General features: G+C 46.8%; 1 protein-coding gene across 2 annotated transcripts; it reads left to right on the top strand.

Annotated features, from left to right (window-relative positions):
- The first annotated feature begins 7,509 nt into the window (after window positions 1–7,509).
- Window positions 7,510–21,030, top strand: ROBO4 (roundabout guidance receptor 4). Of its 2 annotated transcripts, XM_066259619.1 has the most exons (18): window positions 7,510–7,658; window positions 7,960–8,289; window positions 8,581–8,738; window positions 8,935–9,055; window positions 9,312–9,466; window positions 9,563–9,791; window positions 10,044–10,156; window positions 10,561–10,729; window positions 10,890–11,075; window positions 11,218–11,260; window positions 13,106–13,242; window positions 13,361–13,624; window positions 16,983–17,090; window positions 17,286–17,421; window positions 17,567–17,812; window positions 17,946–18,304; window positions 19,310–19,518; window positions 19,638–21,030. In XM_066259619.1, exons 1-17 carry the CDS (start codon window positions 7,589–7,591, stop codon window positions 19,465–19,467), a joined length of 2,982 nt encoding a protein of 993 aa, XP_066115716.1. In that variant the 5' UTR covers window positions 7,510–7,588; the 3' UTR covers window positions 19,468–19,518; window positions 19,638–21,030. The 2 variants fall into 2 exon arrangements, with proteins under 2 accessions (XP_066115716.1, XP_066115717.1); XM_066259620.1 differs by lacking the exon at window positions 19,310–19,518.
- The last annotated feature ends 222 nt before the right edge of the window (window positions 21,031–21,252 follow it).

Genomic DNA, 21,252 nt, shown 5'->3' with positions numbered 1-21,252 from the left:
TGTATGCTGCCTACAGGAAACTCATCTAAGTAACAAGGATAAAAACAAATTCAAAGTGAAAGGCTGGAAAACAATACTCCAAGCAAATAACATCCAAAAAAAAGCAGGTGTAGCAATACTCATATCGGATAACGCTGACTACAAGACAGGAAAAGTACTCAAAGACAAAAATGGCCATTTCATAATGGCTAAGGGGACACTGAATCAAGAAGACATAACAATTCTTAATATATATGCACCAAACCAAGGAGCACCAAAATATATAAGACAGCTACTTATTGATCTTAAAATAAAAACTGACAAAAATACAATCATACTTGGAGACCTCAATACACCGCTGGCAGCTCTAGATCGGTTATCCAAACAGAGAATCAACAAAGACATAGTGGCCTTAAACAAAACACTAGAGCACCTGGATATGATAGACATCTACAGGACATTTCATCCCAAAGTGACTGAGGATACATTTTTCTCCAGTGTACATGGATTATTCTCAAGAATTGACCATATGTTGGGCCACAAAAACAACATCAGCAAATTCAGAAAAATCGAAGTTGTACCAAGCATATTTTCTGATCATAAAGCCTTGAAACTAGAATTCAACTGCAAAAAAGAGGAAAAAAATCCCACAAAAATGTGGAAACTAAACAACATACTTTTAAAAAATGAATGGGTCAAAGAAGAAATAAGTGCAGAGATCAAATGATATATACAGACTAATGAAAATGACAATACGACATATCAGAATCTATGGGATGCAGCAAAAGCAGTGATAAGAGGGAAGTTCATATCACTTCAGGCATATATGAACAAACAAGAGAGAGCCCAAGTGAACCACTTAACTTCCCACCTTAAGGAACTAGAAAAAGAAGAACAAAGAAAACCCAAAACCAGCCGAAGAAAGGAGATAATAAAAATCAGAGCAGAAATAAATGAAATAGAGAACAGAAAAACTATAGAAAAAAATTAATAGAACAAGGAGCTGGTTCTTTGAAAAGATCAACAAAATTGACAAACCTTTGGCAAGACTTACCAAGGAAAAAAGAGAAAGAACTCATATAAACAAAATCCAAAATGAAAGAGGAGAAATCACCACGGACACAGCAGATATACAAAGAATTATTGTAGAATACTATGAAAAAGTTTATGCCACTAAATTCAACAACCTAGAAGAAATGGATAAATTCCTAGAACAATACAACCTTCTTAGACTGAGTGAAGAAGAAGCAGAAAGCCTAAACAGACATATTAGTAGAGAAGAAATAGAAAAAACCATTAAAAACCTCCCCAAAAATAAAAGTCCAGGCCCTGACGGCTATACCAGTGAATTTTATCAAACCTTCAAAGAAGACTTGGTTCCTATTCTACTGAAAGTCTTCCAAAAAATTGAAGAAGAAGCAATACTTCCAAACACATTTTATGAGGCCAACATAACCCTCATACCAAAACCAGGCAAGGATGGCACAAAAAAATAAAACTACAGACCAATATCTCTAATGAATACAGATGCTAAAATACTAAACAAAATCTTAGCAAATCGAATACAACATATTAAAAAAATTATACATCATGATCGAGTGGGATTCATCCCAGAATCTCAAGGATGGTTCAACATACGTAAAACGGTTAACGTAATACACCATATCAACAAAACAAAGAACAAAAACCATATGATCTTATCAATAGACGCAGAAAAGGCTTTCGATAAAATACAACACAATTTTATGTTTAAGACTCTCAACAAAATGGGTATAGAAGGAAAATATCTCAACATGATAAAGGCCATATATGATAAACCATCAGCTAACATCATATTAAATGGCACAAAACTGAAGGCTTTCCCCCTTAAATCAGGAACAAGACAGGGTTGTCCACTCTCTCCACTCTTATTTAATGTGGTACTAGAGGTTCTAGCCACAGCAATCAGACAAGACAAAGAAATAAAAGGCATCCATATCGGAAAAGAAGAAGTAAAGGTATCACTTTTTGCAGATGATATGATCCTATACATCAAAAACCCCAAAGAATCCACAAAAAGACTACTAGAAACAATAAGCCAATACAGTAAGGTCGCAGGATACAAAATTAACATACAGAACTCAATAGCCTTTCTATATGCCAACAATGAAACAATTGAGAATGAACTCAAAAGAATAATCCCCTTCACGATTGCAACAAAAAAAATAAAATATTTAGGAATAAACATAACAAAGAATGTAAAGGACTTATATAATGAAAACTATAAACCATTGTTAAGGGAAATCGAAAAAGATATAATGAGATGGAAGAATATACCTTGTTCTTGGCTAGGAAGAATAAATATAATCAAGATGGCTATATTACCCAAAGCAATATATAAATTTAATGCAATTCCCATCAAACTTCCAATGACATTTTTTAAAGAAATAGAGCAAAAAATCATCAGATTTATATGGAACTATAAAAAACCCCGAATAGCCAAAGCAATCCTAAAGAAAAAAAATGAAGCCGGGGGCATTACAATACTTGACTTCAAACTCTATTATAGGGCCACGACAATCAAAACAGCATGGTATTGGCAGAAAAATAGACACTCCGACCAATGGAACAGAATAGAAAGTCCAGAAATAAAACCACATATATATAGTCAAATAATTTTTGATAAAGGGGCCAACAACACACAATGGAGAAAAGAAAGCCTCTTCAATAAATGGTGATGGGAAAACTGGAAAGCCATATGCAAAAGAATGAAACTGGACTATAGTTTGTCCCCCTGTACAAAAATTAACTCAAAATGGATCAAAGATCTAAACATAAGACCTGAAACAATTAAGTACATAGAAGAAGACATAGGTACTCGACTCATGGACCTGGGTTTTAAAGAGCATTTTATGAATTTGACTCCACAGGCAAGAGAAGTGAAGGCAAAAATTAATGAATGGGACTAGATCAGACTAAGAAGTTTTTGCTCAGCAAGAGAAACTGATAACAAAATAAACAGAAAGCCAACTAAATGTGAAATGATATTTTCAAACAACAGCTCAGATAAGGGCCTAATATCCAAAATATACAAAGAACTCATAAAACTCAACAACAAACAAACAAGCAATCCAATAAAAAAATGGGAAGAAGATATGAATAGACACTTCTCCCAGGAATAAATACAAATGGCCAACAGATATATGAAAAGATGCTCATCTTCTTTAGCTATTAGAGAAATGCAAATCAAAACTGCAATGAGATACCGTGTTAGGAAAATTAGACAGAATTTTGAACAAAATTTTGAGCAAAAAAAGTGAACCTAGACCACCTTCTTACACCATACACAAAAATAAAGTCAAAATGGATTAAAGACTTAAATATTAGACACAAAACTATAAAAGTCATAGAAGAAAACATAGGCAATAAAATCTGAGAAATTTCTCATAGCAATATTTTTTCAGATATATTTCCTTGGGCAAAGAAACAAAAAAAATAAACAAACAAATGGAACTACATCAAACTAAAATGTTTTTGTACAGAAAACCATCATCAAAATGAAAAGACAACCCACCAAATGGGAGAACATATTTACTGATACATCTGATAAGGGATTAATATACAAAAATTATAAAGAACGTATAAAACTCAACCCTAACAACACAAAAAAATCAATTTAAAAGTGGTCAAAGGACTTGAATAAACACTTCTCCAAAGAGGACATACAGATGGACAGCAGACATATGTAAAGATGCTCAATGTCACTAATCATCAGAGAAATGCAAATTAAAGCCACAATGAGATATTACTTCACACCTGTCAGAATAGTTATCATCAATAAATGAACAAACAGCAAGTGCTAGTGAGGTTATGGAGAGAAGAAAACCCTCATGCACTATTGGTGGAAATACAGATTTGTCAACCACTATGGAAAGCAGTGTGGGGCTATCTCAAAAAATTAAAAATGAAACTGCCTTATGACCCAGAAATTCTAATTCTGGGAATTTATCCGAAGAAACCCAACACACTAATTTGAAAGAACATATGCACCCTTATGTTCATTGCTACATTATGTACAATAGCCAAGATCTGGAAACAGCCCAAGTATCCATCAGTAGATGAATGGTACATTTACACAATGGAATATTACTCAGCCATAAAAAGCAGCAAATCTTACCTATTGTGAAAACATAGATGGTCCCGGAGATCATTATGCTAAGTGAAGTAAGCCAATCAGAAAAAAACAAGCACTATTTGATTTCACTCATATCTGGAATCTAATGAACAAAATTAACTAACAAGCAAAACAAAAACAGATTTATACATGGAGAACATACTGACAGTCATCAGATGGGGAAGAGTTGAGTGGCGGGGTTGGAGGAATAGAGCAAAAAAAAGACACAGAAAACATCATGGTGATTTCTGGGGGCTGAGAGAAGGGGGGATAAACTGTGATGTATAAAAACTTGCCTTGGGGGGACATGAACACACAATATGGTGTACAGATTATATGTTATAGAATTGTGCAGCTGAAACTTGTACAGTTATGTGAACCAGTGTCACTCCAATAAAATTTAATAAAAAGGGGGAATCACTTCACAAGTGATATATATATATCACTATATATATATATAGTACACCTGAATCTAATAATATTGAATGTGAACTATAATTGAAAAATGTTTAAAATAATCTGAGAATTAATTGAAGAGGTGTCTTGTGCTGGCTCTGGCTGTGTTGATCAGGGTGGAGGCGTGATGTTTCCAGAACACCTGAGGGATAATTAACACATAGTATTTTCAAAGCACTTCCATATTACTACCCAAAAACCTCATATAGACACTTCACAGATGAAGAAAGTGGGGTTCAGAGAGGTTATGTAACTTATTCAAGATTGCTTTTCCAGTAGAGCAAGCATCTTAACCTAGTGTAACTGACTTCACTCCTACCTGAATTCCTCCCTTTTACTCCACCAACATGGCAAGTAGACACTCCTGTCTGCATCTTCAAAGAACACAAAATAAGAAGCCAGAAAAGCCAGGAACCAGAGGTGGAAAACTTTCTGCTGGAGGTTCTGTTAGAAGGGTTCTCAATCCCTGTCCTCTCTCTTCCCTCTTACAAACAACTATGAATTACTGACAAAACACAAAACTTTAAAACCAGAGGGTAAATTAAGGTAGTATTTTCTAAACTTGTCAATGGGTCTGCACATCACCAGGGCAAGGAGCAGGGCTGCCTTACAATGAAAGACAACTTCCACTGACTAATTATCCCTTTGACTCATGCAATCAGCACTTCCTTAGTGAGTGGAAATGAAACAATCAGGATGCTGATAGGCCGGGGCGCTAGAAATGAGCACTGTGGTCTCTGGGAGCCATCCAGACTCACCTTAATGTTGGGAAGGTTTCTTAGGCATCCCTCCATGGATCCCTGAGTGTCCTCAATGATTGAATCAAGTAAGGGGAAGGAGCCCTAATGATCTGCAGGAATAGGTCAGAGTAATTGGTCCCATCTATCCCCCTCAATTCTTATCACCTGATTCCCCAGAGTCTGGGAATGGGATGGGATGAGGTGGAATGGGATGGGATGGGACAGGGCACATGACTGTGGGGCAGAGGGCATGCCTTGGGCTGCCATAGCCTCTGCGGCTCTGTCCCTGCAGTACAGCACTGGCACTGCTCCTCACTCTATAGCCTCCATCCTCACTCAGCTGAAGAACAGGGCTAATCATGAATCTGAATTCCTTTGGGACTCGCCATATTTTCTCCTGAGGGAAATTTATACCATCTTTCTGGATTATATACATTTGAGTAAAATCAAGTTGGCATTAAATCATTAGCAGAGAACTTGGTTAATCTTCCCAAGTTCAAATGTGTAAGCAGAAGAGACTAACGAAAGGCTGCTAACAGCAATGTTCTTGGGGAGCAAGCAGTCAAGGGGTCAGACAGGCTTACGGGGTTCTGTATCTGGGAAATCTCAGGTTGGCAGTGTGTGCATAAAGTCATGTTTCATCAAATTCTTTCTTGTCATACCCTTGGCTGACTTCAGTGTCCATATGAATACACTTTTCATCCCTCTGGCTCCACAGATCCTTGACCCTGTAAACTCTACTTCATTCTGCCATCAGCCATGGACTTTGTCACTGCCCTTAGCTCCTCCACATCTGAACTACAAAGCTATTCTACGATCCCAATTTCTATCCTTCCAGCTCTGTCACTTCATTACTTTCATTGTATGACCCCTTGAAAGTGTTCAGGTTTTAGTGGTTCCTTTTGTTTTAATCAATCTTGGTCTATGTTTGAAGGGGAACAGAAGGGTTGTGAAGAAGGCCTTCCTGTCTCTTGGTAGTTTGTTAAGACTGTGGCTGTGGTTGGTACTGAAGCCAGGCTGGGAAGGGGGAGGGAGGGAGGGAGTCAGCTGGGTTAGGGGCCCCACAGAGAATCTGGCCAGAAACAATTAGAAACAAAGGCTGGACGGTCTTCCGGTCTTCCGTTGAGTCCCCAGAGCCAGCCTTGGCTTTCCGGAACAGCTCCAGGAAATGGCTGAGATTCCAGATTTGGAAGGAAGAGACCTGTAAACAGGAGGTGGGCTTTGAGAGGGGAGTGAGCCTCTCTCTAGGGAAGGGTTTGGGGGGCAGCGGTATGCATACTGACGTTGCAGGTTCTGAAGCTACAGGCCTGTCTGCAGCAGACACAGGGTTTTAGGGCTGGAAAGACTATTAAAGATCATTTCAGGGCCTGAAAGATATCCCTGCTGAGTATGCTTGAATAGTTTCAGTGATGAATATTTTTATATTTCATAAAAATAACAATATTGGTTAAACTTACCGATCACTTATAATGCATTAGGTTACTGTACTAAGTGGTTTATATTTTATCTCATTCCATTCTTACTCCAGCTGTCAAGGTAGGCACTACTATTATTATTCCCACTTACAGGTAAGGAAAGTGACTTGCTGGGTTAAGGACCATGCCCAAGCTATCCCAGAAGCTCATTGCGCCTGTCCCTGAATAGGACCACATGATGGGCATCTCCAGCTCATCCCAGAGCCTCCGAATCCTTCCTGTCATCTGGCCTACACACACACCTGTGCCCCATCTATCCCTGCGGAATGAACACAGGAATGACCACTCTGCTCCACTCAGTTTTCTCAGCCACAGCCCATTGTCCTCTATCCTCGGTTCCTTCATGCTGTGCCCGGAGATCCCACCTTTGGGTTTCTGTCCCACTCTTGTGAGGGTTACTTGGAAGCAAATAGATAGGATGGGGATTCAAGGTTTAAATAGAGGCTTAGGGTTAAAGGATCAAGGCTGTGGTAAGTTATGGCTAGTGTGAGGATTACCTTTAAGAAATCCCAGACTAAATCAATCACAAGGTAAACCTTAGAGCTGCGGTTGGACTCAGGGGTTATAGGATCAAGTTCAGAGAGTTTCTCTCTTCTGGGCTCCTCCCAGTTCTTCAAGGCACTGAAGGCCAGGCAGGAAGCAGTGGTTTCCTCAAAGCTGCTTCCTCTGGGGCAATCTCAGCCACAAACAACCACCACCAGCCCGCTTGCCCCTCCTTCCCTCGCTGTGAGCTCAGAGCAGTAGGACAAAGTGTTTGGGATGAGGAAAGAAACCTGAGAGCAGCCATGGGCTCTGGAGGAACGCGCCTCCTTGGGGTACAGTGGCCCCTGCCTCTCCTGCTTCTGCTCGGCATGGGTGAGTGTGGCCTTGCCTCTCCTAGCCCTTCCTTCCCGATCCAAGGCCTGTCCAGGAAAGAAGAGGCCCCCTTACTCTTTTGCCTCTTTTTTGCAGTAGGGACATCAGAGATGATGATGATTATAAGGTGTGTGTGCAAGACAGAGAGACAGATAGATTGAGAGTTTGAAAGGCCCTCTCCCCTGTCAGCCAGCTTGTTATTTGGGAATTGGCCCTCAGATGAGAGAAGGCAGGTGAGGTATGCAGAGAGATGGGGGCTCGTTGGCAGTCAGACCTAGCTGCACATTCCTTTCCCTTCCAGGAGGCATGGCTCAGGACTCCCCACCCCAGATCCTAGCGCACCCACAGGACCAGCTGCTCCAGGGCCCTGGCCCCACCAAGATAAGCTGCCGAGCGTCAGGCCAGCCACCTCCCACCATCCGCTGGCTGCTGAATGGGCAGCCCCTGAGCATGGTGCCCCCAGACGTATACCATCTTCTACCTGATGGAACCCTGCTGGTGCTGCGGCCTCCTGCCCGGACACATGCCCATGACAACCAGGCCCTACCCCCAGACCTGGGCATCTATACATGTGAGGCCAGCAACCCGCTGGGTACAGCTGTGAGCCACGGAGCTCGGCTCTCTCTGGCTGGTGAGGCCTGGAAGGGGAGGCCCAGTGTGGGGCACATCTGGGGCAATATGCCTGCAGTGGGGAATGTTTGAAGGGATATCTGGGAAGGGAGGCTCAGGCTGAGAAATGGGACAAGAGAGCTGGGTTGGAGGTGAGCATAGATGGAATACCTGGGAGGTGGGGCTCTTAAGAGTGGATACCAGCCAATGAAAAAGCAGAATGGGGCAGGTGTGGTAGGAGACACTAAAGGGGGACCGTCAGGGAGGGGCAGACCGAGCAGTGCTCCCTAAAGAGCCTCCATCCTCCCCAAAGTCCTTCAGGAGGATTTCCAGATCCAGCCTCAGGACACAGTGGCCATGGTTGGTGAGCAGGTGACCCTGGAGTGTGAGCCACCCTGGGGCTACCCAGAGCCCACAGTCTCATGGTGGAAGGATGGAAAACCCTTGGCCCTCCAACCAGGGCGGCTAGTGGTGAGTGTAGCTCCCTTCTCCATACTTCATCCTGTCCTGGGCACTACTGGACATACACTGGCAGACTGCCCTGCCTTCTGGCTTTGAGCCCTCTGCAGAATTAGAGGAAAGGAACACAGTTGAGGCCTTAAACTTCCATCCCCAGTAAGAGCCCCTCCCCATATGGGAGACTTGACAATGCACCTGGCCCTGACAGGTGTCCAGGGGTTCCTTGCTGATGGTAAAAGCAGAGAAGAGCGACGCAGGAATCTATATGTGCATGGCCACCAACAACGCAGGACGACGGGAGAGCCGGGCAGCCAGGGTGTCTTTTCGGGGTAAGACGGGTTACTAAAGTCAGGGCCAGCGTGGGGAGGCTCCAGTTAAGCTAGTGTGGTCTAGTTTGGGCTGAGGTTAAGGTATGTGAAGTTCAACCTGGCATAAGAGTCAGAGTGGTGGGGACCCCATTTGAGGGGAGGTTTCCCCACCCTAAAGTGGAAATAGGAGTGCTCTAGTTCAGAGAAACCTGGGTGTTTGGGGTTCCTGATGGCTAAGGGATACTCAACTTCTCAATTCCTTCACTCTGGGCTGTAGACCCCTCCCCAGCTCTGTCCCCCACAGAGCATCAGGACTACAAGGAGCCTCTGGGACTTCTGGCTATGAGCATTCAGTTAGAAAATGTGACCCTCCTGAACCCAGATCCCTCAAAGGGCACCAAGTCTGGGCCTGCTGTGTGGCTCAGCTGGAAGGTGAGGCCCAGGGCCTGGGATGGGAACCAGTCCAGGGTTTGAGAAAGGACTGGTCATGAGCCCCTGACTCCTTCACCTTTTTCTGGACTCTACCAGGTAAGCGGCCCTGCTGCCCCTGCTCAGACCTACACAGCACTGTTCAGGACCCAGACAGTGCCAGGAGGCCAGGGAGTTCCGTGGGCAGAGGCCTTGCTGGCTGGCTGGCAGAGTGCAGAGCTTGGGGGCCTCCAATGGGGCCAAGACTACGAGTTCAAAGTGAGACCATCTTCCGGCCGGGCTCGAGGCCCTGACAGCAATGTGCTGCTCCTAAGGCTGCCTGAGCAAGGTCAGGGACAGAAGCCCCCAGAACCCAGCAATAGTCCCACTAGTCCCTTCTTGTCTGGGGGCCCTGAAGGACTGTCCCACTCCAGTCTAGGGGGATAGCAGGTCCTCCTCCTGGACTCCCCTTTGCCCTGGTCATACAAGCAGTGCTCTTGTTCTCATCAGTTATGGTCTCTGACCCTGTGTCCCCATCACAGCTCTTTTCCCTAGGGTCCTCTTCCTCAGCATTCCTTATAGTCTCTCTCCCTCCCCCCAGTGCCCAGTGCCCCTCCTCAGGAGGTGACCCTAAAACCTGGCAACGGCAGTATCCTTGTGAACTGGGCCCCACCACCTGCTGAAAACCACAATGGCATCATCCGAGGCTACCAGGTACCCCCACAAGCTGACACATCACTTCCTAATGGTGACAAGGCCTCCCTCTTCCCTGGACCCTTGCTCTGGGCACTGAGAAATACACCTGTGCAGAGAGGCAAGGGACATTTACTGTTGTTGAGCAAGAGTCTGCCAGACCCTGCTGAGCAGTCACCTACCTGATCTCATTTCATCTCACAGTCCACCTGGGTTCTTCTCCCCAAGTGACAGACATGGAAGTGAGGCTAAGGTCAGAAATGTAGGACCCAGGACAGAAATAGACATGTGGGGGCATGGGGCAGGGGATATCCCCTGGTAAACAGCAGGGCAGGATGACCACAGGCCCAGAGGCTAATCTGCAGGTGAAGGGCTTAGTAGCTGGGATGGTGCCCCCAGGGTGCTGCTCACCTGTTTGTCCTTAGGTGTGGAGCCTGGGCAACACCTCTTTGCCCTCAACCAACTGGACAGTGGCAGGCGCACAGACCCAGCTGGAGATTGCCACTCAAACACCAGGTTCCTACTGTGTGCAAGTGGCTGCAGTCACTGGGGCTGGGGCTGGGGCGCCCAGTAGCCCTGTCTGCCTCATTTTAGGTGAGCGTACTATCCACTGGTCCCACCCATACTCCTCAGCCCCAATTCCCACCTTCCTCTCTCCCTGTTCCCACCCCACACTTTCAGCTGCTCTGCCTTCTTTGTCTGACCTTCATTGCCTCACCTGTCCCTAACCCCTTGAATTCTGAATCCCATACAGAGAAGGCCATGGAGCAAGCCACCCGAGAACCCAGCGACAATGGTCCATGGACCCTGGAACAGCTGAGAGCCACCTTGAGGCGTCCAGAGGTCATTGTTACCGGGGGTGTTGTGCTCTGGCTGCTGCTGCTGGGTATCACTGTGTGTGTCCACCGCCGGCGCCGAGCTGGGGTGCACCTGGGCCCAGGTGAGAGAGTGAAGTGGATTCCAGGTGGTCAGGACCCCCTGGGTTCAGTCAAAACACTATCGGGAGTGGGGGGTGGGGGGGAGTAGATCTCTAGCCTGATGCTAGGGACTCTAGATTTAGCCTTCTTTCTGCCCTCTCTCAGGTCTATACAGATATACCAGTGAGGATGCCATCCTGAAACACAGGTCAGAGATGAAAGGGGAGTAGACTGGGGTGGTGGAGGGGCAGTGGGACTAAGGGTTAGTGGAGCTGGGACAGAGAACTAGGTGGAGACTCCCCTACTCCAGGCTATTCAGAATCCTAGTACCTGAATCTCTCCTCAACTCCAAGTGAAAATTATTTTCTCTTTCAATAATGCTACTATCACACTACTTGACAGGAGAATAAACTAAGAATCATAAACTTAAATGACTTTGCCCAAGGCAACACAGCTAGCCTTCTGAAGCTCCCCATCCAGTGCTCTTATCACCAACCTGTCACTAATAATACTGACTATACTTTCTTGTTGACTCATTCTCCTGAGTGGACAATAACTAGCATGGGAGAACCAGCCTAATTTCTAATTTTCTCTGTACACTCAGTGTTCACCTATCAGTGACTTTGCGTTTGGTAAATCACTAAACCTATCGAGCTATCTTCCTTCACAATAATCCACTCACAGTTCCAGTAGAGGGCACTCCGTCCCTACACCATAGTCTTACTGTGCTCAATAACAGGTCAGTTGCTGTACCTCTGCTCCAAGTGTTTGGCTGCCAGAGCAAGTCTGTGGTTATGAGACAAGATGCTAAGAGAGAAAGCAGCCTTTTTAAACCTGTTGGCTAGGCTTTACACTAAATAACCATTTCATCGGCCAACGTGCTCCCGCTCTTTATCTCATTAGATTTCCTCTGGGAGGTTTCATACCCCAGGTCTGCATCTTTCAACAGAAGTTTATCCAGCACCTACTGTGTGCCAGCCACATCTGGCCAGAGCAAGATTCCAAGCTGCTGCCGTGTTCCTGTGTTGTTTTATGCTCACTGGCCTTTCTCTGCTCTACCCTGAACTATCTCTGCCCCTCTTGACACTTTATTCCTATCCCTCAGGGAGATTCATTCATTCTTTTAGAACAGTCTCCATCTGCCAGGAGCTCAGTCTAGACGGAGGCATTCGTGCTAGTATATGAATGCAATCCAGAATTGGATGTCGGGAAACATGTCTAAGACACATGGAGGAGACTAGGGTGGGGAAATGTGGAAGGAAGATTTCACATTTACCCTGACAGTAAGAAGGAGAAGGCCAGAGAGGACAGCCAGAAATAGCTTCTGTGTTCACAACAAAGAAAGCCATTTGGTCTGGCTAGGGCATAACGTGTGAGGTGGTCAGAACAAAGGCTAAGGTTAGGGAGCTGGAAGCCAGAACAGCAAGGGCTCTGTTAGCCATGCTAGTCATCTGGGCTCTCTCTTGGTAAATGGGGAGCCATTGAAGGTTTCAAGCAGAGAAATGCTTTGGTCTGACCCCTGTTGTTGAATGATCACTCAGGCAGCCAGCCCCCGTTCACACGGAACCAGACTAGGTAGAGAGGCCAACATTCACATCGCAAGCTCCCACTCTGCCAGTATCTGTTCTCACACTTCCTCACTCCATCTCACAGCGTCAGCCTTGCATGGGAGGCCTGTTGTTACTTTGACAGATGGAGAAACTGGGGCTTAGAGCGGCTGGCAGACTTGCTCCCAGGGCAAGTACAGCTGGGCTGTGGCAGACGGGACTTTTCAAACTGGGTTTGTCTGGCTGCAGATACATGTGCTTTTCATGTTAGCACACAGCTGTTTCTCTTTAATACCTCCTAGCTCTGAGCAACCTGGACTTCCTCTGATCTCAGGATAAGAAAGGGTACTGAGTTTGAGGCATCAGGTCAGAGATTTAAAGGAGTCTGAAGGGCTGAAAAGTAAGCAGAACAAAGCCTATACCACCATCGCCTCATCCCCTTTAGCCACCCTCTGGTTCTCATTTCTCCGTTTCTCCTGCCCCTCCCCCACGCCCCTGTGCCGCAGGATGGATCACAGTGACTCCCCGTGGCTGGCAGACACTTGGCGATCCACCTCTGGCTCTCGGGACCTGAGCAGCAGCAGCAGCCTTAGCAGCCGGCTGGGAGTGGACCGCCGGGACCCACTAGACCGTAGTCGCTCCTGTAAGCATGCCCAGTGGGGGCCAGGGACTAGCAGTGAAACAGAGATTCCGTGGCTAGAAGAGGGAGATGTGGGGCAGGCTGAGTTCACCATAATTCCTCCTGTCTATTTATATTGCAGTGATCTCCTGGGATCCGCGCAGCACTGGTGTGCCCCTGCTTCCTGACACCAGCACTTTCTATGGCTCCCTCATCGCTGAGCTGCCTTCCAGCCCACAAGCCCAGCCAAGCCCCCAAGCCCCACTTCTGAGGCATCTCCCAGCCCAGCTGGCCCAGGGCTCCAGCCCTTGGCCCAGTTCAGACAGCTTCTGCAGCCGCAGGGGGCTCTCTTCCCCACGCTTTTCTGTGGCTCCCGCAGAGGTTTGGAAGGCCAAAAAGAAGCAGGGTAAGGATGAGGAGGACAGACCATCCTGGAAGAGCTGGGAGGAGGAACCAGGAGCGGGATTGTGGTGGGAATGTGGCCTGGGGCCTTGAAGTTGGGTGTTGGTAGCACCCCACAAACAGCTTTGATTTTCCTGTCTTCATGAATTCCCATCACCAAAGCACTCATCTAGGAGTATGCTGGCCTCAGCTTTTCTTTACATTGTGCTTGTTTCAGTTTGGCCACACCCATAGTGAGCCCTGCTTCTGCAACTGTATTCAACATTTTAATAAGCACCATTGAATGCCAGACACTGGGACCCAAGAGATACCAGATATGGTCCCTGCCCTCTAAGGGCTCACAGTCTAACGAAAGTTCCTGACCAGCACACTAGTCATTCTAGAACCTGGCAAGATGTGACCAGAGCTGGCAGGAAGCCTTTGGCTCTCGTGAACAACTCTTCTTGTGCTCTACAAGCAAGTCTGCCCGGCATGTTCCCAGTTTGCTTCCCAGAGGATGGTTTTCTTTCTGCCAAATTTCTCCTGACTTCTAGTAATCTGTGTTGACTTTCCAGAGAGAAATAATTATAGTCTGTGTATCTTTAGCAACCCTTATGTTAGGTCTTTTACTTATATTTATTTTATTTAATCTTCATAGCATGTTGACTTGGTGTTATTTCTCTAAGTTCACAGATATGAAAAGAGAATTAGAATTGGGTAACTTGTTCAAAGTCCCATGTCAGCAAGATGCAAAACCCAAATCTGAAGTCAGAGTGGTCTGCCCCAAAGGGCTACTTTGAATCTCTTGGGAAGCATACTTGGGAATCCTATCCTCTTGCTGACTCTTTTCTCCCATTTCTGAACATTGGCCTGCACTCTATCTACTGTCTCTATGAGTAAGATTTACAAATGTTCAACAGCCACTTATTTTAAATTTATAATCAAATGTTTATTAAGACAAATATGGATTCAGAGTAATTAAGAGCTTGTCCAATATCCAAAATTTTATGACTTGAACTATTAGCAAAGCTAGCATTTTTTCCAGTTTTGCCTCAAAGTTATTGCATTAGGAATTCTCAGTGGTAATAAAATAAGAGTTAAATAGAATTGCATAAATCTCATTTTAAAACCAGCTTTCCTATGGAGAAGTACATGGCCTTGAATTTAGGGTCTAGCCCCTTTTAGACCATTAATACTACTGGGAGAGGGTGAGTAGTTTTCTGTAGTTGATTCTCAAGAAACGGTCCAATTCTGACATGAGGTTTCCTGACCTCCTTTGGGGGTTTAGGTCCTCACTTCACCTGTGTCTCTCTTCACCAAAGCCCCACCACACCACTGCCCCAGGATGGGTTGACCACAGTGACTCTTGTGGACTGGTGGAAATTTGGCCCACCTCTGGCTCCCAGAACCTGAGCAGCTCCTGCAAGATCAACCTCCAATCTTTTCCCAAGCTATGGTGTTTGCTCTTCTGCTGTCACCTAGTCCAAGACCGATGGTTCTTCATTTTCTAAAACTGGCAGGCTCTCTCACTGCCCCTATTTTCCTTAACATACTTATTCTTTTTTCTTATTATTTGACCTTAGTTGGGGTTTTCCTCCATGATTGATATTATCACAACTGCCCTCTCATGTCTCACCCATGGTATCAGGTTCTTACTCCAGTGTTCTTTGCCAGATACATACACTATATGTCCTCATTAATTCAAACAAATATTTATTGCAGTTCAGGTATGGCCAGTGAGATTTGGCCTAACCTTGATAACATTTTTATTGTATAGTTTATTCACATAACATTGAAACTAAAATCCAATAACTCCAAGCAAGGTGGGAGGAGGATTTTGTTATCAGAATCCTTTAGAGGGAATGAAAAGGACCAGGAGAAATGTGGCCTTTTCCAGGACTGGCCTTTTCCCTTCCCTTTTCATATAGCCAACCAATATGTGTCGCTGTTTCTGAGCTTAGTTAAGCCAAGCACTAGATAGGATAAAGCTGATGATAGCAGAGTTGGGGCACCTGAAGTTGGCCTCCCTAGGTCATATGACAACTAAAGGAAATATACAAAAACCAAAGCAACCAAAATACAAAAGCAAACTTTGATGGAGGAAGTTCAGCCATTGGATGGGTTTTCATCCCAGTGGCTCAGAAGATCTGGCCACTGTGCATGGATTCCCAGGGCCCAGCTGGGGTCTTAGTCTCTGCTGCTCTGAACTGCTGATGGTAGCCCCCCTCCCAGGTCTTTGAGATCAGATTGACTAGACAGCTCCACCTCAAAGGTCCTGCCTGGTCTTTGGTCTGAGCTTCTGATCATGCAACACTAATCTGAAAGCTGTTTCTTTCCTCCTTTGCTTGGTGTTCTAGTTTCTGGAGAAGTCTTGGGAAAAACTATTATTTTCTTTTTCTATTATCTAGTTCCTCTCTTGTTTAAACTTAGATCCATTTGGGTTTTGGCCTGATCAGGAAGCACTGTACATGGCTGGGTCTGTTCTTTCCATTACCTCAGCTTCTCTACTGTCCGATTCACTCATTTTGTCTCTAAGTGTGAAAGCTGCCATCTTGTATGTGATTCACCTATGTGAGTCATGTATGTATGTGTTTACACTTACATCTCTAATATCATCCATCATTCACTCACTTATTCAACAAATATTGACTATCTATGGGCATGTCATTGCTTCTCTGGGTGAGACTAATACGTCTGCCCACTTTAAAGTTCCTTTTTCACATCTGGCCTGGTTAGGGTTACTCGTTTTTGTCTTACTCATTTGGCACAACTTGACAGTCCAACCTCCCCAGGCAAGAGGCACTCAGGTTTCTCAGGGCAGGGCTAGCCAGAACCATGTGAGATTTTCACAATGTGAGAAAAAATGGAAATTAATAGATTCTCTCCAAGAAAAGGAGTATGTATTTTCACAGAGCCAAAATTACTGAGAATAGCCATGTGAGTATACAGAGGTCAGGAAGACTGGAACATATACAGTAAAAAAAAAAAAAGAAAGAAAGAAAGAAAGCTATTGGGTGCCAGGAACTTTCAGATCTATTTCTATTACCTATAATTGGGAAAAACATCATCTGAAGTGGGTGTTTACAATGAAACTGAGGTTCTGAAAGTGAATGGATTTACCTGAGGTCACACAGCTACTGCATGGTTCAGCTGGCTATGAGGGCCCATTTTTGGATTACAAACCTAGTGCTCCTTCCACCCTCACAGCTGCCTAGATGAAGCAGGAAAGGGGAAGGAGAAGATGGAGGGAGGTTCTTCTCTCTTTTCTTTGCATTCAGGGACCCTAAAGCATAACTAAATGACAGGTGGAAGATATAGCCCGTGAGTGGGATCTGAAAGACCCACCCTGACTTGTGCCTCAACTGCTGACTCCTTCTTTGCAGAGCTGCACCAGGCCAACAGCTCCCCACTGCTCCTGGCCAGCCACCCTGTGGAGCTCTGGGCCTGGGAGTTGGGGAATAAAGGCCCCAAGAACCTTTCCCAAAGCCCAGGTAAGAGGAAATGAGGCAGTGAGGTGGGGTGCAGAGCCCTATCAGACCCTACCGTAAATTTCACCTGTCCTCAAGGAGACTGAATGGGTGAGGTGTAGGGACAGGAAGTTGACGGGAGGGGTGGGCAGGGGACAGGCTGGGGTCTGGGGCTGATCAGCACTCTGCCATTCTCATACCCAGTCTACTGTTCCGCAGGAGCTGTGCCCCGAACTCTGGTTGCCTGGCGAGCCCTGGGACCGCAGCTCCTCAGCTCCTCCAGTGAGCTGACTTGCCCTCTCCCGCCAGCAACCCTCTCTTCTCATGGACCTCTGACTCAGAATCAAGAGACCCAGTAAGAGGGCATGGATCAAAAAGCAGGATGGGGGGTTGGGGGAGGTGAGGGGTGTTAGTTGAGCTTGGACAGGGCTGGGGGGGAGTGAACAGGGACTTGAAGAACTGCACTAACCATCCTGCCATCTCTGCCTTACCCCAATCAGGCCCTTGGTGGAGCCCCAAACACCCTCCTCCCTCCCACTGTCAACAGCGCCCGTTCCCACCTTCATCTCATCCGGTACCCCCAGCCACTCCAGCCACCAGGCCTCTTCCCTCTCTGGTCCCAGCCCAACATCCAGTCGCCTGTCCAGCTCTTCACTGTCATCCCTAGGAGAGGATCAGGACAGTGTGCTGACTCCCGAGGAGGTGGCCCTGTGCCTGGAGCTCAGTGAGGGTGAGGAGACCCCCAGGTGAGTAGCCTGAGTAAAAACCAAAGAATTAGAGTATGCTCGTCCCTACCTTGTTCCACCCTTCCTCAAATGGAATGTATCTACCCTAACCCACCTCAGCTGTTATACTGTCTCCCATTTTGCCTCTTCCTAGGAACAGTGTCTCTCCTATGCCAAGGGCTCCTTCACCCCCCAGCACCTATGGGTACATCAGTGTTCCGACAGCTTCAGAGCTAGCAGACATGGGCAGAGCTGGAGGAGGGATAGGATCCGAGATGAGGGGTTTGTTGTGCACACCTCGGCCCTGCCTCACCCCCACCCCCAGTGAAGGCTCCTTGGCCAATGGCTGGGGCTCAGCCTCCGAGGACAACGCTCCCAGTGCCAGAGCCAGCCTCGTCAGCTCCTCTGATGGCTCCTTCCTTGCCGATGCCCACTTTGCACGAGTCCTGGCAGTGGCTGTGGACACCCTTGGCTTTGGTCTGGAGCCCAGGGAGGTAGATTGCGTCTTCACAGGTACGTTAGACCACTCCCACCCCTTGGAGTGGACACAGCTCCTATAAGACCCCCTTCTCCCCAACCAAGCGGCAAAGCTTCTTAATCATGGCTTTTGTTATTGTCCTTAAAATGGCTAGTTTTTATGAAATGATTACTACACCCAGGACTCTATGATAAGCACTTTACATACATTGAATAACAACACCTCTATGAGGAATATTCTTAATTATTTTCCAGATGAGGAAATTATAAGTCAAACAGGTCTATTAACTTGCCAAGGTCACCCATGAGAACAAGGACTGACTGTCCAAGTCTGACCTGGAGGCAGCCAATTGCATGGTCCATCCCCCCACCCCAAACCCCTCTCCCCCAGACATAGATCTCCACAAAGGTGGCTCCTATCCTTTTCACTGACTATAGTCCAGTGCTTCTGATTTCTCCCCACTGTAGGAAGTTCTGTTTTCTCTCTTATGTCTACTGTGCTTCTTCAAAGCCCTTCTTTTTACCTTGACTGTGGCTGTGGGGGCAGCAACTGGCTCACCCTTCACATGTCCAACAGAGTGGGCTATAATCTCCATGTCAACAGAGGCAGTCAGTGCTCCCCATGCCCCTTTGGTGTTCCCTCTTTCATCTGCTCTATCAGGTCCCCTATACCTGTCATATGATTCCTATCTCTACCCTGTGCCCCCAAGAAAAACAACCAGGCTGTGATGAATGAGAGAGAAAGAATTATCCAAGGCAGAAGTGCCCATAATGAAGGAAAAAAGAGGATGCCAGGGAGTGGGAGAGTGAAAGCAATGTATGAGCAAAAGGCCAATTCGAGATATTCTCTCTGAAGAAACTAACAGGCTGCCTTGCTGTACCAGGGGCTGGGGCCACCAAGACTGATTGGCTAAGCAGGGGTTAGATTATGTTTAGCGTTGGGAGTATGCCTTAAGTTGGCCCCAAGCTTTCTGCCCTAAACTGATTCCCAGGGTGAAGGCTAATCCTCCACAGACATCTCTACCACCTTCCCACACACAGGTGCCTCATCACCTCCCTCTCCCCGGGATGACCTCTGCCTGACCACCACCCTCTCCCTGCCTCTGTGGGAGTGGAGGTCAGACTGGCTAGAGGACATGGAGAACCACCACATCCAGCAGCTAGGAAGGGGATTCCCCCCCTGGCCCCCCAACTCTTAGAACTCCCCCCCCCCAAGGAATCATCTCAGCTGTCCTGCACCCAGGCTGGCAGTAAGTGTATGTCTGCCTGGCTGGTGTGGTTCTGGGGAGGAGCCCTGAAGGAGCGTGGGATCTGGCAGGAGAGACAAGGAGCAGGGGGATAACTCCACTCTCCTCCGATTTTCCTACAGATTTCTCCTGAGGCATGTCCCTGAGACCCCCAAGAAGAGACTTGGAACTCCCTCTCCTGTCAGCCACTGGCCCTAAGGGAGGGATGGGCCCTGGACTATGCATCTGTGCACCTGGGAACACCTTACCCGACGGGCCTCTAGGAGAGCTCTCACTCTGGGACAGTGAGAACAAACGAACAACACAAAATCAGAGCAAAGCCGACCTGGAGTCTCAGGGGCAGAGCGTTAGCTCACCTGAGGCCCTTGCTTTCCTCTGCGCTGTCCAATCCCACAACCAAACTGTTTGGCTTAAGGAGCAGTCCACCTCCTGATCTTCTACTCACAAGGTCACGAGAAATGGGGGAGCCAGGGGTCTTTCTGGGGGACAGCAGCAGCTTGTAGGGGTGGGCCGTGGAGGAAGGGGCTCCTCGAGCTTCCCCTTAGTCCCGCTGGACTGCTGTTCTGTAGAGGCCGTCCAACTCCCACCACGCCGTGTAAGAGCAGTGCCCCTGAGGCTGCGAGGCCCAACCCAGCACCAAGGCAGACTTTCCAGATGGACCCAGGGAGGGAGAGAAAGGGAGGGAGGTGTGAAATGTGGGACAGAAACACCCTCCGCACACTGCTGTCACTGTGAGCCTCAGGAAGTGAAGCTATAAAATGGCAATGCCTTGCGTTCTGAGATCTTTCCCTGGAGCATCACTTTCAGGAGGCACCTGGAGATACAGGACAATTACCTGCACTAGAAATGGAGCGAGTATTCGCTGACACTTGGAAATGTCACTCATCTCTGTTCTGTAACTAAGGGGAGAATTATGTTCCTCCATCAAGTTTTTAGCAGAACCTTAGGAAAGGGAGGGCTGAGGCATTTTCAGGGTCTGCTGGTCTTAGCAACTTTTCCTGAGAAGACAACTTCTGCGTTCAGTAGCCCCAACCTCCTCCCTAAAGACCATATGGTTTCTTAAAATAAACAAAGTAGCTCATTCCACAAAAGGTAGAACCACCTGTCATGGTTGGCTAGTGAACACCCTCCCACCAAGACAGCAGAACTGAGAAACGGGGGCAGGGCTTCCAGGGCCTACGCCCCAGAGAGCTACTGAGAGCAGTAATGGCATCTTTCTCACTTGGCAGAAAAGGTCAGGGGCAGAATCTTCAAGCTGAGGAAATATACTGAACATGACCAGGGTCACAGGAAGACACCTTCAGAGAGGGTTGATTGGAAAGGGCCCTGAAAGGGCGTGATAACCCCCAAACCTCAGCGGCTCTACTGGAGGCCACTCTAGTTTGAAGGCTGAGTAAGATGGGGCCTGGGGGCCCGGCGCTGCCTGGACGACCCTACTCTGGCCTGTCTGGCTGGAGGGGCGTGACCCAGGAGGAGGAACTGTGCTGCAGATACATACCCTCCCCTCTAATTGCTTTCTCGTTTCTGGATTTTGCTTTTCTTTTAGCTTCCTGGTAAAAGTTCCTTTTAAAAACATTCCAAGCCTGTTTGCTAAACCAAAGGAGGAGGATTTGTATAAACTTAGGCCAGAGCAGCAGGAGAGGTCAGAGCCTGGGCACGGAGGGTACTGGTAATCCCCTGAGAGCTCAAGGAGATTATTGAGCTGGGGGTGGAGCAAACAAGAGGGAAACAGATCTC

This window comes from Saccopteryx bilineata, chromosome 2, assembly GCF_036850765.1.
Source record: "Saccopteryx bilineata isolate mSacBil1 chromosome 2, mSacBil1_pri_phased_curated, whole genome shotgun sequence".
In the NCBI taxonomy this organism is placed as follows: domain Eukaryota; kingdom Metazoa; phylum Chordata; class Mammalia; order Chiroptera; family Emballonuridae; genus Saccopteryx; species Saccopteryx bilineata.
This window is presented reverse-complemented; position numbering and strand designations above follow the sequence as displayed.

Excerpts from the sequence above, each read along its gene's own strand:
- ROBO4 (XM_066259619.1), top strand. The coding sequence starts at position 7,589 with ATGGGCTCTGGAGGAACGCGCCTCCTTGGGGTACAGTGGCCCCTGCCT. Across the intron at positions 10,730-10,889 it reads CCCTGTCTGCCTCATTTTAG|AGAAGGCCATGGAGCAAGCC; the intron begins GTGAGCGTACTA and ends AATCCCATACAG. Across the intron at positions 13,243-13,360 it reads ACTAGACCGTAGTCGCTCCT|TGATCTCCTGGGATCCGCGC; the intron begins GTAAGCATGCCC and ends TTTATATTGCAG.